Raw genomic sequence first — 18,518 nt, forward strand, 5'->3', positions numbered from 1 at the left:
TAATTTTATATTGGAGTATAGCCAATTAACAATGTTGTAAGTTTTAGGTGAACAGCAAAGTGACTCAGCCATACACATCCATGTAAAGGATCAACTTTTTAGTCACAAGTTTTGCTTTGTTTTGTTTCTTCATAAGTAGTATCAAGGCTGAAGGGTGCTTCTGACTGTCCCCAGTGTAAAAGCAGACCATGGGGAGGACTTTCCATGAAGGTATTGTTACAAAACCTGAAAAACCGTGGCTTCCTTCTGCAATTTTTGAAAGTGGTCCATGTATTTCCCACCAAACTTGTGAGTTAGAGATAAGAATGAAATCTCATAAAGCTTTTATATCTTTCATTTCTATTGTTTATTGGGAATAGTTCCAGTCCAGCCTGAGTGTTGTGATTTTCTGGTAATTTTCTGGTGTCGGGCAGCCCTGGCCAATGCCAAGGTGACTTTACCAATGCCCAATTCAGAAAAAGTGGGTCACGATCAGTCTCCTGCTAAAAGCTTATAAACGATTCCAAATGGTGATTTGCACGGAACACACTGAGTTCTTTCCTGACTAATAGCTTGGTCTAGAGCTCTAAGGGAAGAGAATACACCTTATTCTTGGAACTATTTTCCTCGTGGCCCTTTCCTCTCTTGCAGGAACGTTTTGGTCCTGGTGGCTGACAGTGATCCCTAAAAGACTTTTATTTCTCACTTTTACCTTCTGCCCTGATTGAAGATTCAGGAATGTGAATGTAGCCTGAACTGAACTTCTCCATTTTAGAAACTTTTCCATTTTAGTGACTATCACAATAGTCACTCCCCAGCACTGGGGTCAGATGTCAGGTAATGGACATGCCTGCATGATCTCGGTAGTGAAACCCACAGGGAACCTGATCCAGTTCTCCCCTCTAGGACCTCTTCTGTTTGAGGGAGTTTTAGGCCAAGACACTCAGAATCTGAGTCTCTGATCTCCCACCAATCCTCCTCTATACACTCTCTGTTCTAGTTGAACTTGGCTATCTCTCTAGGAATCATCATCTCTGACTTTGTCAATTTAGCTTTGTACATTCAACCAACCTGAGATTTGTTCCTTTCTCCATGTATCCAAGACTTGGAAAACTCTCTCCACGAGACCTAAGCCTCCATGAAAGGAGTCCTAGAGACATGGAGAGGGACATGTTCACAACTGAGTCCAGTTCATCCACTGAGGCTCCAGGTGCACGTGTGAAGCCAGAGCCTCCAGTCCAGAGTAGCCACTGAGTGACCTCAGCCAGTTCGATGTAAGGCAGAAGAATTGCTTTGCTATTTTCACAGTTGTTCAGTCACTAAGTCATGTCTGACTCTTTGCAACCTCATGGAGAGCTCACTAATCTCCTCTGTCCTTCACTGTCTCCTGGAGTTTGCTCAAATTCATGTCTATTGAGTCGGTGATGCTATCTAAACATCTCATCCTCTGCCTCCCCCTTCTCCTTTGGCTTTCAGTGTTCTGAGCCCTGCCCAAATTTCTGACCCATAAAACTATGAGATCTAATGACATCATTGTTTCAAGCTACTAAATGATGACAAGTTGTCTCCACAGCTAGGTAACCACAACATATGTGACCTCCCCAGCGTCACTTAGCTAATATGAAGAGGATACTAGATTCCACACTCAGGCAATCTGATTTCAAGTACATACATTTCATCAGTCTTACGGACGGAGGAGCCTGGTAGGCTGCAGTCCATGGGGTCGCTAAGAGTCAGACACAACAGAGCGACTTCACTTTCACTTTTCACTTTCATGCGTTGGAGAAGGAAATGGCAACCCACTCCAGTGCTCTTGCCTGGAAAACCCCATGGATGGAGGAGCCTGGTGGGCTGCAGTCCATGAGGTCGCTAAGAGTCGGACATGACTGAGCGACTTCACTTTCACTTTTCACTTTCCTGCATTGGAGAAGGAAATGGCAACCCACTCCAGTGTTCTTGCCTGGAGAATCCCAGGGACGGGGGAGCCTGATGGGCTGCCGTCTATGGGGTCGCACAGAGTCGGACACGACTGAAGCGACTTAGCAGCAGCAGCAGCATAGTTTTACCACTGGGGGTGGGGGGTAAATTAAATTGTCCAAAGCCCAGTGATCATCTTAGAGGGAAAATCTTCCATAAGCCATGCCACTTCTGATTGTTAAATGATAAAGTACATTATAAAGCCTATCTTGTTTTCAGATTTATTCAACAAATGTTTATTGAGCACCTACTAAGTGCCAGATCTTTATTTGAGAATTATCACCCATCCATTTGCTTTCTCAATGTATCCACCTCTTCTCTCAATCTTAACTTTCTTTTTCAATCAGGGGAGTAACCAGAGACATCCTTCTTAATGTAGGGTAAAGACTTAATGCTTGGCACCACAGCTGTGAGTAATTGCACATAGTCCATGTAATTCACAAGTATTTTGTAACACACTAGTGCATTAGAAAGATCAAAATGCTAATTATTTCCAGGAGGCTGGAGCATTAGAGGGCCATCAGTTCAGAAACTCTTTGTTCACCTTCACACATGGCTAAGAGCATCACTAAAAGCACTTTGCAGTTTTCCTTTGATCTGAAATCAACATTATCCAAGGTCTATTAGAAATGAACTGTTCAAATGATTTTTTTTTAACCTTACGCTTAAAGAAATAACTGGTGGATTTTTAAATAACCGGATATTTATACTTGTGAATGTACATGCTTATTTTGTTTCTCCTGGAAGAGTCAAATTTTAGGGCAACTCTAGCAATATTATCAAAGCCAAGGAGGACAGAACAGAGTCACTTGGAAATGGCTCTAAGATTTCACACATAGGTGAAAACGTGGATGATGAATCTATGGACATGAAATCCAGTCTTCCTCACCTCTTTTTTTTTCCTGCAGATTTCTTAGAGATCAAATTTTTTAAATCAAACTAATTTCTTTTTAATTGGAGGATGACTGCTTTACAATATTGTGTTGGTTTCTGCTATACATCAACCTCCATCCCACCTCCCACCCCATCTCACCCCTCTAGATTGTCAGGGAGCATTGGATTTGAGGTCCCTACATCATACAGCAAATCCCCCCGACTATCTATTTTACATTTGGTAATGTATGTTTCAATGCTACTCAGAGGTCAAATCTTTATGAATCCATTTCATCCAGGAAAATCAGCTGGCTCACACAGGGCACATTAGAACTTCAGAGAGTGACTTTCTTCACCCAAAGTCTTTACAGTCTGGAAACTGTCTAAAACCCTGGATAGAATCTAAGGGTTGTTGGGTCCACATGCCTAACACAAGCTTGATGTAATCTACAGAATGTACTTAAGGAGCAGACTTGGAGACAGGCAGGCTACTGAGTTTTATGTGTGCAGGTGTTCACTGTTGATAACCTTTTTTTTTTTTTAATTCACTAAACATTTTATTTTGTTTTGGAGTATAGCTGATTAACAATGTTGTGATGGTTTCAGGTGGACAGCAAAGAGACTCAGCCATACATATACATGGATCCATTCTCCCACAAAGTCCTTCCTATTCAGGATTCCACATAACACTGAGCAGAATTCCATGTGCTATACAGTAGGTCCTTGTTGGTTATCCATTTTAAATGGATAGCAGCGTCTACCTGTCCATCCTAAGTTTTTTCCAGAGTCCAAGGCAAAGTTCTTATGGCTGGTTGGCCGAACAAAAAGTGCAAAACCCTTGGCATAGTTACTTCCTTTAGCTAATCTTTACAAAGAATATGGGGCTTTTAAATCTCTCGTTCCAATCTATTCCAATTCTGCTCATCTGTTGGCTTTTCTCCAATAGCACTTTATGGTTTTATACACTCTTAAGAACAACAAGCATCAACAGGTTTATAACTCATTTTTATAGCCTTGTCTTTAGAAGCAAAAGGAAAGCCATGCAGATGTGATCCAATTATTACTGGACTAAAGGAACAGAGACACATCAGAAAGAAGCTGTCAGAGATGACCAGCTGTCCACAGCTGCTGTTCTCTAAAATGACAATAGGTCCAATGATGTCTAGAGTCAGAACTGCTTACAAGACTTTTGTACCTTCTAGCCTAAGCTTTCTTAGTTTGTACAAATACTTAATCTACTCCCATTTATGTATTTGCCCCTGGAGGGAAAGCCCAAAACTGATCATTATTATGGCTTGGTCCCTGAATCCCCATGTAACATTAAATCCTTCTGAGGTCAGTAAAAACATGGCCTCGAAAAAGACTACAGGACCATCCATCCCTGCGAAGAAAAAGCCATTTGCTCCTCTGCTTCCCACAGAGTTAGTGGAATGCATTCTGACAGAAGCAGAACCAGACCTGTGCAGACAGAACTATCCTTTCACCAACAATAAGCAGATCTGCTCTAGAGCTATAGAGAGTCATAATAGAAATATATATTGCCTTTTATCTTCTTTTCAGTGAGTAGAGTGAAGTGTCAGGAGTTATTGCTTTAATATCAGTGGAGAAGAAGCTATTTTTTTTGAGCATGTACATAGGTCTGAATGTAACAACATGTGCAACTCTAAGACTGTGAAATAACAGGCTTCTCAGTAGCCTTTCTAAAACACGTAACATTGTACTGATAGCATCATCTGCGAGTCAGCTTCTGACTGTTCCTGTGGAGTCATGTAAGGAGGTGTCTGGCTGTGTCTACTCAAAAACAAGGGAAAAGGAAGACAATTCTACCACTACCTAACTCACATAAAATTAATTCAGAAGAACAAGAACACATCAGAGATTTAATTGATTATTGACTTTAGGTTTACCAGTGCCCAGTGAAATCAATGGAAAGGTGATGTCAAAGACTTCATTGAATCCCTGGATAATGTCTTAAACCAAGAAAGGACAAGTACTGATCTACTGAATCTCCTACAGACACTAACCAGGCTAAGGGTCAATTCCCCATGAGCAATGCTGCTGCTGCTGCTGCTAAGTCGCTCCAGTCGTGTCTGACTCTGTGCGACCCCATAGACGGAAGCCCACCAGGCTCCCCCGTCCCTAGGATTCTCCAGGCAAGAATACTGGAGTGGGTTGCCATTTCCTTCTTCAGTGCGTGAAAATGAAAAGTGAAAGGGAAGTCGCTCAGTCTTGTCTGACTCTTAGTGACCCCATGGACTGCAGCCTACCAGACTCCGCCATCCATGGGATTTTCCAGGCAAGAGTACTGGAGTGGGGTGCAATCACCTTCTCCGCCATGAGCAATTGGAATGTATTATTTTTTTGCCAGAGCATTTAAGGCTAATAATTCAACTTTATACCCTCTAATATCTAGATTTATGAGAAGCCAAAGTGATCAGCAAAGCATTAAGCTTTAGCTTGGCTACAATTACTTTTAAGTGACAAAACCAAAACATTAACAAAAAGTAAGGACTCCCTACATAGTTAAACTCAGACCTTCAAATTTGCTAATATAATTAGGATTTTGGTCAATACAATGTAAAAGAAACAAAGTAGACCAAAAATAACAAGTGATTAATCAACACTTATAAAATACAAGTATTGCATTTTATAAAGATTGATGGAAACTTCAGCTTCATCTACCCTTGACTTAATGCTACTCCATGGCCTCAGAAATGAACAATTCATGTCCCAATAGTAAGCCATCAGGAGGATGCAAATAGAATTTAACTAGAATATAGTCTTTCCTGTGATAACAAATGTTCCTTTCCTCCTTATCTTTGTCTGCTGTTGAAAAGAAAGGTAATAAAATGAGAGGAGAGAGTATGTCACAGTGAAAATGTTCTCCATCTCTCACCTTGAATAACAGCTTTATCATTTCAGTGATGGATATAATAAGAATAATAACCCATGCGTGCACACCAGACATTCATAATTTCTTTATCAATTGCTTTGTCTTTCTCTACTCCTGGGTGTTACTACTATGAGCACCTGTAAGTGTCCTTCCTACAAACATAGTAATTCAGACACTTCAGCTACAAAGCACCCCTGACCATGATAGCAATGTCTCAAAGACAAAGATGCAGAGTCAAGGAAATGTTGGAAAGAGGCTTACCTGAATGCTGGCAGTAGAGCGATTCTTGCGGGTCGTGGTCGTAGCCATGGTAGTGGTGGTCTCCATGACGGTGGTAGACATTTCTGGTGGCATGGAGGTCGTCTGTGTTGTTCCCAAGATTGATGGGACTTCTCCCACCAGCCGCACACTTCCATTGATTTTAATATTGGGGTTGTTCTCAGCCGCCATGTTCAGTACTTTCAAACCATCATAATAGAGCCCAGAAAGCTGGCCTTGGAAGAGGCGTCCTTTGTCCTTTCCGCCAATAGCTATTTGCGCCTGGGTGTTGAAGATGGTTAACTGCCGGCCTAGTGGGTTGGGTGGAGGAAACATCATTATTCCCATACATTTTTCTCTGTTTGCCTTACCTGGTCTGAATGGACCAGACATCAAACCAGGCTTCCTTGAGCAACTGAAGGGGAGAAAATTAGATAGCAAAAATTCAGTATAGGTATTGGCAAGTAACAAAAATTCAATCTCGACATTGGCAAATAACATTTTCCTATGTTTATCTCTTCCACTGTCTAGCTGAATATCCTAGACAACCTGAATAATTGAATGTCTACTTCTTTATTGTGAAGCAGGAGAAATCTTGCTTCAATGACGAGTGGTACTGCAGTCTTCCAGGGTATACAGTTGTGGATGACAGAAAAAGAAAACAACCCAAATCAGGTAATTATAATAATAAATCATAAATACCTATTGTACTGACTTTTTTAACCTACAAAGTAACATATGTAACATAATGAAAATGATGAAGAATATATAGGGCAAATAAAAACTCAGTGGGGTAACTCAGAACACTGAATTAAAAAACTAGGTCTGATAATTAAATTAACTGAAATTAAATTAGATTTTAATTAAGAGACCTGGAGCTATTGTGTACTTATAAAAATAAACACCTCTAGGAAATAAAAGATTTCCTAGAAATTTTGCTAATGTATAATATTCTATCTGTACTTGCTATTTCATAAACTTCATGACAGATTATTTTCTGTCTTTATTCATTTGGGGAAGGGGAGAGACCATGGTCACACAATTAAATCTCTCTCAAAGGTATGGAAAATAAGTAGGCATTGATCATGTCAGCGATAAAGGGGGAAAGAAAAATGACATCATTCAAAATCAACGAATTTTAAAAGGAGGGATGCTGCTAAGTCACTTCAGTCGTGTCCGACTCTGTGCGACCCCACAGACAGCAGCCCACCAGGCTCTGCCGTCCCTGGGATTCTCCAGGCAAGAACACTGGAGTGGGTTGCCATTTCCTTCTCCAATGCATGAAAGTGAAAAGTGAAAATGAAGTCGCTCAATCGTGTCCGACCCTCAGCGACCCCATGGACTGCAGCCTTCCAGGCTCCTCCATCCATGGGATTTTCCAGGCAAGAGTACTGGAGTGGGGTGCCATTGCCTTCTCCAAAGGAGGGATAGGTGTTAATAAAAAAGGCAACACATAAAACACCTTAAATGATATACGGGCATGTTAACGGATTGAAGACACAGTAGCTCACCTTATTGCTAGTTCCTATTTGGGGGACCATTTATGCTCTGTGCACAGAAAACTATCAGAATGAAATCATGGCAGAACAGAGAATGGTATAAGTCAACTATGCCCCAACTATCCCTATTTTAAAAAGCTTTTCTTAAGCTTGAGATCTTTCACAGAAAGATCTAGCTTTTGAAGGACAAAGCCTTCTATTCTATTGTTTCTCCAGATTATTTGATTTTCCATATGGAGAAAGAGGGAAAAACTTTTTTTTAATGGAATTAAGTTTATCCTTTTTGAATTTTTCCTCCATTTTAGTTAGTGATCTAACAATGCTCCAGTCATCCTTAATCTTGCTGGAATTATTTTAGCTATTAATGACTGAAAACAATGTTCTATTATACTCAACTGTTTAATTGAAAGGAGTATGTTTTTTTAAAGACTGAGATCTTTGCTCTATGATCTCTAATATGAATAGAGACATACTGTGATATTTAGGCTTGTAACTTCTACAACTATTATTATATGGTGTTTAAAGTCTATATGTGCTGTGTGTGTGCTAAGTCGCTTCAATCACGTCCAACTCTTTGCAACCCTATGGACTGTAGCCCACCAGGCTCCTCTGTCCATGGGATTCTCCAGGCAAGAATACTGGAGTGGGTTGTTATTTCTTTCTCCAGGGTTCTTTCCAACCTAGGGATTGAACTCGTGTCTCTTATGTCTCCTGCATTGGCAGGCAGGTTCTTTACCACTAGCACCACCTGGGAAGCCCTTAAATCTATATAAAGATTAGTACCCTTGAATTTCTAGTATATAATCCCGTCTCAATTCTAGTGGAATCCCTTCTCAATGTATAAAAATGGGTGAAATGGAAGAGGTAGAAAAGGGAAAACACCTCTACTCAGTGGGAACTCTGTACAAGAGCCCAATCCACTCATCAGGCAACTCTTAAGGGCATATTAGTCAAGAATGGTTGATAAATAATACCCCTTTGGGAGCTTTAAACACTACACTATGGAGAATTGGCCAGATAATTTTGTTATAGTGAAAATAATGTCTATAAAAATACGTGGAGCATGGAAATGGAATCTGTTGGCTTTAAAAACAAAATTGCCCAGATCCTAAGGGACTAATCAAATAGATCTAATAGATTTCCATTTCTTTTCCCATCAATTCCTTCAGTGCCCTGTGCACACACATCGTTGCCTGTTCTTTGACCTCTCATTTTTCATATGAGATGCAGCAAAAAGTTCAATGCACAGTAATGCTGGGTAATGGCCTGGAGCTCATACCTCATTACTATTTAGTTTTTTGACAACAGCTTTTTTCCTGGGAGCCCTAAGCTTACTACTGAAAGAAATGCCATGATGGAAGGGGAGAATAAACATGCTCTCAGCTTTGCATAGGCATTTGGAATAGCTTAACATAATAAAAAGTTGCCTAATAGGAGAATTGTAGGGCTAAAGTTTAGTGTCTTGCACCAGATAGCCCCAATGCCATAATATCCCTTCCATTCACATAACTGTTGGCCAACCATAATATTTATTCATTGCCTTTTTTATGTATAGCCCAGCACTGAAGATCAGTTGATGCTTATTACTGACTACAGTAGATTTTGCATTTCTAATATTCCCAGAAGTACTCCACATCTATAATGGTCTTCATCTTATTTTCCCAGTGATGTTATTCCGCCTATGCTTACAAATGAAAGGAAGGTCAGAGAGAATTGAAATGCAAAGTTGAATTACACTGGCTAGAAATGATGGATCTCCTTTATTCCAGTTGCCACGGTTCACTCCAAAAAGTGGTCTCTGCTTGTTCAAGACAGACCCAAGTGTGGAGCAAGGCAAGACATTTCCTGGGCTACACAATTAAACCACAGCTTCATTTCTGGCTATTCCTGCTTTCACAGAGAGATCTGACTAATCATTTCTTGAGAACAAGACACTGGTGGGGTAAATTGGGAAGGAGTGTATATGTTTCAGGTATCCATCATGCCATAGGAAGTATTTGGGTCTTTGTTTATTTGTCTGTTTCATGGTTTATTTCTGACTGGATCTGCTTTTGTTATGTTCTAAACCCCTTTCCCGGCCCTCTGTACCTTAGATTAGGTGGTTAATAGTAATGCTGGCAGGCACTAAAGGAACTGTGGGATATTCAAGTCTTCTGCTATCTTTTCCTCTGATCAATTTCACTCTCTCAAGGAAGCAGGAGTAAGTGAGAAACAATCATCACGACCCTCTCCCTGCGAAGGACATAAGGGACCCACCGCAGAACATTTACCATCTGCCCAAGATTTCTCAAAATCAGTGCCAGGTCTCCTTATTGCCACTCATTATGATCAATCGTGTTTCTTTCTTTTTTATTTTTAATAAGGGATGACCACTATTCTATCTATATGACAATCTGATAATGGATTCCAATCTATCACCAATAATATAAAATCTGACTACAATACCAGTACAGGCTTTGTAGCAGGTTATTTGGTGTTTTGTTTTGGGTGCCCATCCTCTTGGAAGTCATTAAACGCTCCCTCATTTGGACACCAAGTTCACATACTGCTTAAATTAAATCTTTGCATGTTTCCAGTCAGTGTTGCACAAAGACTAATTAATTAAACCTCAGAACACCCTTGGGGAATAGGCAGTATTATTTCTCCTCTCCTCAGATGGGAAATCTGATATAAAGAGGTTAAGTGGATTGTCTAAGGTCAGAAAGTCAGTCAATAACAGACAGCGCCAGAAAACAGGCGAGGGAATGCTGTGACTCACATCTCTCCAATGACAGAAGCAACTGTTTCTGCCCAAGTGACAGAGCAGTCCAAGTCCTTACTAATGCCTCTGCCTAATCATCTTTCCAGATTCACCCTTTTCTAACTCCTTGTCCTTGCAAGGTCTTTGGTATACATTTTCTATTTCTATAAAGGGAAAGTTGGCTAGCCAGAGGAAGAGATAAAGCAATAGAATGAATAGATGTTACTTACCTAAATGAAACAAAAAAGTGATTTTGGCTAAAATAATGTAGAAGAGAGAACCCCCCAGTTTGCATAGAATTCTTTTCAATATTATTTGCATATATAAACATACATACTCAGTTAAGAAACAAATTCCTCCCTTCCTCCCATCCAAACCACCCCTACCCAGTCCCACCCATTCAACCTCTATTGTGTGTTTGGAAGCGTCCTTCTATATAAAAGCCAACTGATAACAATGCTATTGGAAGAACAACTAAAAGCCTACTAATAACTTTAAAATGATTAATACAAATGAAAATGCCTGGCATGCTATTGAACTTAGACTTCAAAAGGCAATGGAGTAAAATAAAATATTATTAACATAAAATTGAAAGAAACAAAAAATAAATTTTCTCAGGCACATGAGACTCAGACATGCATCTAAGTTGTCTTTTCCTTTTTAAGAAGTGAGGCAATCATCATTTCTAATGTTAAAGGGACTTTATGAGCTGGTGATTACTAAACAAAATTATTTGCTTTTTAGAGTTATTCTTAATTTATTTTTAATTAGACCACGTACGTTAAAAACAGGGCAAACAGTTAAGACTCAGTGAGGATTTTCCGTGTTTAAAGTTCTGAATGTTTTCACTCAGCTTGCAACTGCAGTAGTCCTTTGTCTTTTTTTTACGTTGCATATTAACATACCCCATTACTTTTTATAAATAACTCAATCAAATCTCTACATATTTTAAAAACTCACTTAAGATCTCCTTAAGAAAACAAACAAACAAACAAAAAACACCTCAAACTACAAGAGCAGCTACTGGCTCAGGAAAAAAAAAAAACAGCCACCAGCTTGTTCAAGTCAGAAGTCTTTCTTCATTGAAAGACAATAGTTTACCTCCCAATGAAGAGGAGCCACACAGAAAATTCTAACATCACATGTAACCGCTGCCCTCTTTCATTAACCAAGTGGTTGTTTTCTTTGGCAAATGAGAAACTGCTGTTTTGCCTTCCATTAACCTTTCATTTTCCAACTCCTTATACTTTTGTTGCATAAGTATCAAATACACAAGGGTACCACGCAACTGAAGTGTAGAATACGTTTATTTATTTATTTATTTTTAGTTTCCATCAGTAACTAGGATGCCATTAACCTCTTAGGAAATATCTTTGCCTCTGCAAGTTTAATTCTGAAGGCAAAATCCATCCTTCTCATTCTTTCCTTGTTTAAAAACAAATGTTAAAGAACATGGCTCCCCTTATAACATTTGTTTAAGCAGTTTAAATGACGAGTCAATCTATGATTTTTTGTTGTTGTTGTTGATGCTAACCATGCTACAGATAGTAAAGCCAAAACAGCCTCAAGATGTAAGTTTAATAAGTTCTTTTGAAATTTCTTTAGAAAGCTCTGGTATAAGAGGTAATTTAAAACAAATTAACAAATAATGTCATGCAGTGGTTAAATTGCCATAATACATTTCTTTTTTTTAGAGGTTCCTGGAATTCCTTGTTGGTGGTTGTCATGCTGATAGAAAACTAGATGTTAGTCCCTTTAACTGTATTTTAATGGCAATGTATTATAGCATGATTTATCAACATATGGCAGGTGGAAGCTGACACAAATTATAATGAAAATTAAAACAGTCATTTATGCAGCAGGCGATTATCATTTAAGGAACATTTATTTGCAGGCTTTAAAAATGAGGGTTTAGAGTCAAATGATTTTAAAATGAAAGTTTTAACGACAGTTACCTTTTTCCTGCAGCCACTCTTCTACGGGCCGGTTATATTTGAAGGGGATTTTCTGTTTTACCATTTGGAAGCGTTCATTATCAGTGTTGCCTTTAAAGTTTAAAAAACAGCTTAAAGAACAATCTGAAAAGTCAATAAGTCATTCAAAAACATCCTAGGTTTTTGGTGCGTTTTATGAAGTTTTTTAGAGATAGATAGCAATTTATCTTTAGTGGAGGTGGAGTCGAAGTCACTCTGCCCTTGGTTGACAGGTTTGAGGTCAGGTTATTCTTAGCTATGCCGTGCTCCATCAAGTTTTGGGAAAGTGGCTGGGGATGAGCATCCGTGAGAGGTGTGGCCATTTACAGAAAGGTTTACCCTCTCTCTTCTCCATCTCTCTCCAACCATACCTTGATTGGGTCAATGGAGGAACAAGGACCCCCTTGACTTGTGAGTATCAGGACCCTCGGTGTGTCAGTCACACATGTTCCACACTCGCTTTACTGTATCCCATCAGAATACAGTAAAGAACGGAGCCCTGCACTTCCTTATTCTCCTCTTAAGTGTTTGCAACTGCTCTACCTTGCCAAAGAAAACAATTTAAGCCTTGATGGCCAACAGAGACTTCTTATTCCATAAAGTGGGGCCCTAGCATCCCATTGCCTATGTAAAATAGGTAGAGTACCAACCACATGGAAATCTTTTCATCTCTATCCCTTGGTCCAGATCTGTTCCATATTTTAAAATCAGAGGAACTCCCAACTAAACATCTGTAAATAAAAGCAGCTATACATTTAGTGGTATAGCATTTCCAGGCCTTTGAGCATCTATATTTTATTAGTACCAATAGACACAGGTTTTATAAGTTTACCTAGTCTTGCTGTCTTCCTTACTAGGAGAGGTCCTTCCTGAATATGTCTCCATTCAAAAAGCCTGGTAGGGATACTTCTTCTAAGCATGAAATATCTAATTAATTTCAAGGCTCAAATATAATGCTTTTAACTGTGAGTATGCCCCCTTTCTTCCCTTTGTAAATGTTATTACCACCCCTGGATGGTTTGTCTAATTAGGACAGACTTGGAGAGTGGTGTTGTGAAGATATACCCCTAATGAATATGCTTCAAAACACAAAATAATGAAGCCATGCTTTGGGAACTCTACTGTCTTATCAACCAACCTCACGGAGATCAAACAGAAACTAGTGAACTTCTAAATTACTTCTGCCTCTTAGCCTTCTAGTATTGGAACTTCAGGAAGCCCAATCCAGATCACCAGTGTTAAAAATGAAATAAAAATCTCAAAACAGGTGGTTTGAAAGCAATTCATAAATAAGTATAAAAGCTAGAAAGAATATTAGAATGGCATGTAGCACCAGGTGGATAAAAGCTTGCCCCAGTATTTCCATGTCTGGGCCACCTGCATGTCGGAGTTTTTATTGGTGGAGAAGATTCTGCATGTGGTCAGACTAGTACCTGCCTTCTGTGAGAGGCAGAATGGGAGGGGTAGCAGTACTGGGTACATTTAAAAGATTTCCCATTCATTTCTCCTTTGAACAAATTAGTCTTAGGAGCTGACTCATTATTCTTACTCCCCAGGAGTAAAAACAAACAAAAAGCTCATCAAAGAGGAGACTGTGGATCTGTTTCCAGCTTACATCATGAGACCCTATCTGGTTGGCATCAAGCCTAATATATTAACATATCAAAGGACAACATGTAATGAACGGAAAGAACAACTAACAATTTTGGATTGCAGTATATAATTTAAAGTTTTCCTCCAAGTGTTATTTCTCACAGAAGAAAAAAAAAAAAGAGAGAGAGACAGCTAGGAGCCAAAATAGAAAAAGGTATCTTAATTTCTTGGTGTTTCAATAAGCCCACGGTTAAAAAAAAAAGGTAACTTTATGTTAACGTAAATAAATACCTATGAGACCATTATATGATCATCCTGGTAGATCTGATACACAGAAGTCTACTAATCCAAAATAAAGTTGGGCTAATTTTCACATGTCCTAATAGAAAAGGAAGATGCGCTTTTCTGAAAAGAACGTATGTCTCTGTAACTCTTAACTCTACCCTACAGGAGACAGCTACACAAGGGATATATATCATCCATCTTCACAAGCTTTGACCTCTCTCAAGTTTTAGTCACAACAACATACTGAGAAATGCCAAAAGGATTATGCCAGATTCACCTTGAATATATTCTATTACTTTGGGTTTTCTGTAACTGTCATTGGTGCAATATTAAGTGTAGCAATGACCTTTTCCCACTCTCTGTAGAATGGATTAGTGAAGTCAATAATGAAGAGAAAGCTAAATGTTCTTAGTACCATGCAAGGCAAAATATGAAGTACTGAATGTTCCAGACTGACAGCTCTATATGTACCAACTTAATTAAGAAGCTGCATTGACTTACTTCTTCCACAAACATAGGAATCTTGGTCCTTCTAAGTATCCCCCCTCCCATTCAATCTGTCAAGCATAAAGCTCCGTGGAAAATCATTTCAGGTATGGTACGGGCTAGACGACTAAGAAACAATGGGGGAGAATCAATAAGTGATGTGTTGGGAGGACAGCATAGCCACAATTCAACCATAGACCCTTCGGAAAGTGAAAGACAGAGAGTCATTCTTCTCCATCTCAGCTTTAAAGACATTTAGAAAAATGTTTTAAGTTTTCCATGCCAGACAGACAGCATCTGGCAGAGGGGATAGCGATCTTGTATACTGTTAAAAGTTGTGAAAGATGGAAGGTCATTTGGAAAACCAAATTGGTTTAAATTGCCACATTAACATTGTTCTTAGTCTCTTTTCATGTTCTTGTTGGTTTTTATTTTAATTTAGCTCAAACATTAGTGAGAAATGTTTTAAAAACATGTGCATGAGAATGAGTTCATTTGCCCCGAGCCCCATTTGTTTGAAGAGCAAACAACCTTCTAAATATCAGAATTCATACACAGGGACTACTCTGAAAGCTGAACAAACCTCATCAAATCCATTTACATTCATATCCAATCCTTAATGACATTTAGTTGTACATTTTATATAGCAACCAGTATGAACATTGAAACAAAGACTAAAATCGATACTTCAACAGACAGGGATGCTATCCTTAAGAAAGAATGGCCTTATGAATAGTAATGTCATAATGTCATTAAAAAGAGGCATATGTGCATTACTAATTAGATCCTAAAAATCTACTACAGTTCTCAGCCACACTGAGAAATTTACAAATTGCACAATGAAATCTTCAAATAGATAGTGCTTAAATTACTTACATGGATCTGACACTCACCTACATGGGACTGAATTTTAGAAAAAAAAGTTCTGATCATATTTCATTCTACTTAAAAAGTTAGAGGTATGTGTGTGTGTATGTGTGTGTGTGTATCACCATCCATTTTTTATACAGTTAGTTGCCTCTTGTCATTTGCTTCTATACTATTGACTCTATTATCAAATATTTCAGTTCCTGGAGACACATACAACCATGCACTGTTTAATTATAATATTGTGAAGACCAGAATGCTTTGAGGTAAAATTACTAAGGCCCAACTGGTTCATACACACAGCTACAACCTTTATGCAGAAACAGCTCACATTTGTGACATTTGGGTTAATCCATTTAGAAGGAAAGGAAGAGAGAACAGAGGAGGGAAAGATAAAGAAAGTAAGTTGACCCTTGACTAGTTTCCCAATACATTAAGTCCCTCTTTAGGTAATCTGGAAACTTGCCGATTGGCCCCAAAGCAGTAAAAATTCTTTCAGCTGAAGAACTTAAAGATAGAGCAAACTCTTGTATAGCACAAAAAATAACTGTCACACCATTTTACTCTGTTGGTCCAACCATAGATCCTATTCATTAGGAGTTATACTAATTTTCTTAAAATCGTCATCAGTAAAGTATAGGAGGTCACAACTTTGGGCTGGCTTTGAGTTTTAACTTCAGTAGCTGCTTAACCTTGAAGAAGTCACTTAGCCTCAGGTTCTCCACTTCCCAGTTCGCCAGAGGACTCAGTATAGGATATTAAGAGGCAGAGCATATACAGACCCTGAGATATGAAAAAAGAATCCAATGTATTCGAACTACTTAGTATTATTAATATGATTGAATTCGTTCCTACTAATCAAAAGGAAGCACATTAATTCCATGGCCTCCGATCAAAAGATGACTGTATTGTTACCTTTGGTTCCACAGAGTTCATCATTCAAACATTAACTGACCATAGAAAATGAAACAGCCTACATATCCCCTAAATCCCCTGGTTGTGGCTTTTTATATTTCTGCATCTTCTAAAATACACTCAGCTAACCCCATTTCCAAAACAAAGTGGGTTTCTAAAACCACGGAAAGTAAAAGAGCAATTCAGGCATTGACAAATGTGATTTCTGGGTCCAGCCACAGGTAATGATGATATACTGCTGCTAAGTTGAGGAAGAGTGGCTTAAAGGTTCTGGCAATTTGCACTGGGCTGGCAGAAAATGCTTTCTTGCAGGTAGACTATTAATACCATCTGAAATGTTGTCAAGCACATGGACATGCTAATAGGAATATCGTAGCAACATTCGTCTGTGCAAAATTAATGCCAGAGGTATTTTTTGCATTTTGTTTTGAGTCTTGGAATAAAGGAAGGGAAAGTTTTCTTTATTGCTTTGTTGACACTAAAAAATGAGACTGTGGGTCTAATGAACAGTCAGAGAATGATACTATGTATTAGAGCTAGAGGCAAAAGAAAATCGATGTGGGTAGGCTCAAGTAGTATAGGCCATTTCAGAGGTGCTTAGAATGTCTCTTTCCCCAAAGAACACTTTGTGAGTTTCAAGGCAAAGTCAGACACTAAAGACAAGGAACTGGGGAAACTCCTTGAGCCTCGCTCTGATTTTGTTCCTAGTCTTGACCCAGATGAACTCTCTTTAAGAGTCAGAAAAAGGGGGGTTGTGCTTCCCAAAGGGCATTTAGAATATTCAGCTATTTGTAAGTGATGGATAGACCTCAACAAAGAATTAATATCTTGTATTTATAAAGTGCTTTGTGAGCAAGGAGCTCAAAATGCACTTATAAGCATCATCTCATTAATCCTCACAACACACCTTTGGGGCTGAAGAAAAAAGAAGTATTTGTATGTTGTGAACCTCAATCCTTTAGTATGCCAAGGCAAAGAAATTAATCTCTTGGAGCATAAAACTGATCAGCTGGGGGAAGTAAATTAATATACTCAGAGCACAAGGGCATTATTAAGTAAGGGAGCTTTTCCAGACTCACTTAAGTGGCTCCAGGCGCCGGGAAGAACCACCTTTCTAAAGTGATGAGACATTTACTCTAAGAAAGCAGTGTGGGTCACCCAGGCATGCCCTGACTTGGCTGATGAAGCTCACTGCCTTGTATCTTCTGGATATGTTTGGAAATGGAAAATATATGTGGACTGACATATTATCAATTCTTTCCTATATCAAAGTCAATATTGATCCACCATTTCTAGGCTATAGGAGTTGAGTTATTTAAGCAAAGATGGCTCAAACACAAATGAAAAGAGCATTAGCTATGGAATCTTTCAGACTTTGGATGCAATCCTATCTCAGACATTTACCACTTCCACGAATTTGCACAATTTTCTTAATCTAGATGTCTCAGTTTCTTCATCTAGTCTCCAAAAGATATGCAGATGATAATACCTATATTACAAGATTTTGTGCAAATGAAATGTAACAATCCAGGCAAGAATGCTAGTGGGGAGTTGGAAGAGGCTGGGAAGGGGGTGAGTGTGTGATTCTCTTCATTCTCAGGGGATGGGGGGAGGGGCTATGCTAGAGATGTAACCCTGGGGCTCCAGGCCCACTTACCTAAATGACCACACCTCTGACCCTTAACCCTGGTGCTCCAGGCGCACTTACCTAAAGGACCACACCTCTGGCCTTTGCTTGATGTTTGTCAGCCTGGCTAAGGTGAGTATGTGTGCGGACACGTTAACACTGAATTTCTCCCAGATCTCCATCAAAGTGCTATTTCTATTGAAGTGCTATTATACTAAAAAACCTTTATCCTGATGCAATAATTAGAACATGTATCACAATTCCTATCCTTTCCCTGTATTTTGAAGTCTTAATTCTATTCTTCACTCTCTTCCAGAAGCTCTTTGACCTTGGACTTTTTATTTATCCTCACCTATTAAAGATACTATCAGTTCCAGAAAGATGAACGAAGTAAAGCCCAGGTGACCATGATATCTTTATTTGCTTTTGAAGTTTAAGAGACTGTTTCCAAATCATATTTACTGGAACTTTCTTCATGAGCATAGGTCTATCTAGAACTTATTCTTTATTTGAGATCTACCTTCAGAAATGACATGCCATAAATTAACAAAAC

At 38.9% G+C, this 18,518-nt stretch overlaps 1 protein-coding gene across 8 annotated transcripts in view; it reads right to left on the minus strand.

Annotated features, from left to right (window-relative positions):
* NRXN3 (neurexin 3) overlaps positions 1 to 18,518 on the minus strand; it is a 1,787,606-nt gene that overhangs the window by 167,333 nt on the left and 1,601,755 nt on the right. For 6 of the 8 annotated variants that reach the window (XM_086319413.1, XM_086319414.1, XM_086319425.1 and 3 more), the window contains 2 exons: positions 12,175 to 12,264; positions 5,984 to 6,291 (listed from right to left, as the gene is read on the minus strand). In XM_086319413.1, coding sequence (XP_086175539.1) covers positions 5,984 to 6,291; positions 12,175 to 12,264 — 398 coding nt within the window. The remainder of the gene's footprint in view (positions 1 to 5,983; positions 6,292 to 12,174; positions 12,265 to 18,518) is intronic. The other 2 variants (XM_086319424.1, XM_086319427.1) reach the window with 1 other exon arrangement.

The sequence above is a fragment of the Bos grunniens genome, chromosome 10, assembly GCF_055505025.1.
Source record: "Bos grunniens cultivar Pamir isolate PY7600 chromosome 10, Bosgru_T2T1.0, whole genome shotgun sequence".
NCBI lineage: Eukaryota > Metazoa > Chordata > Mammalia > Artiodactyla > Bovidae > Bos > Bos grunniens.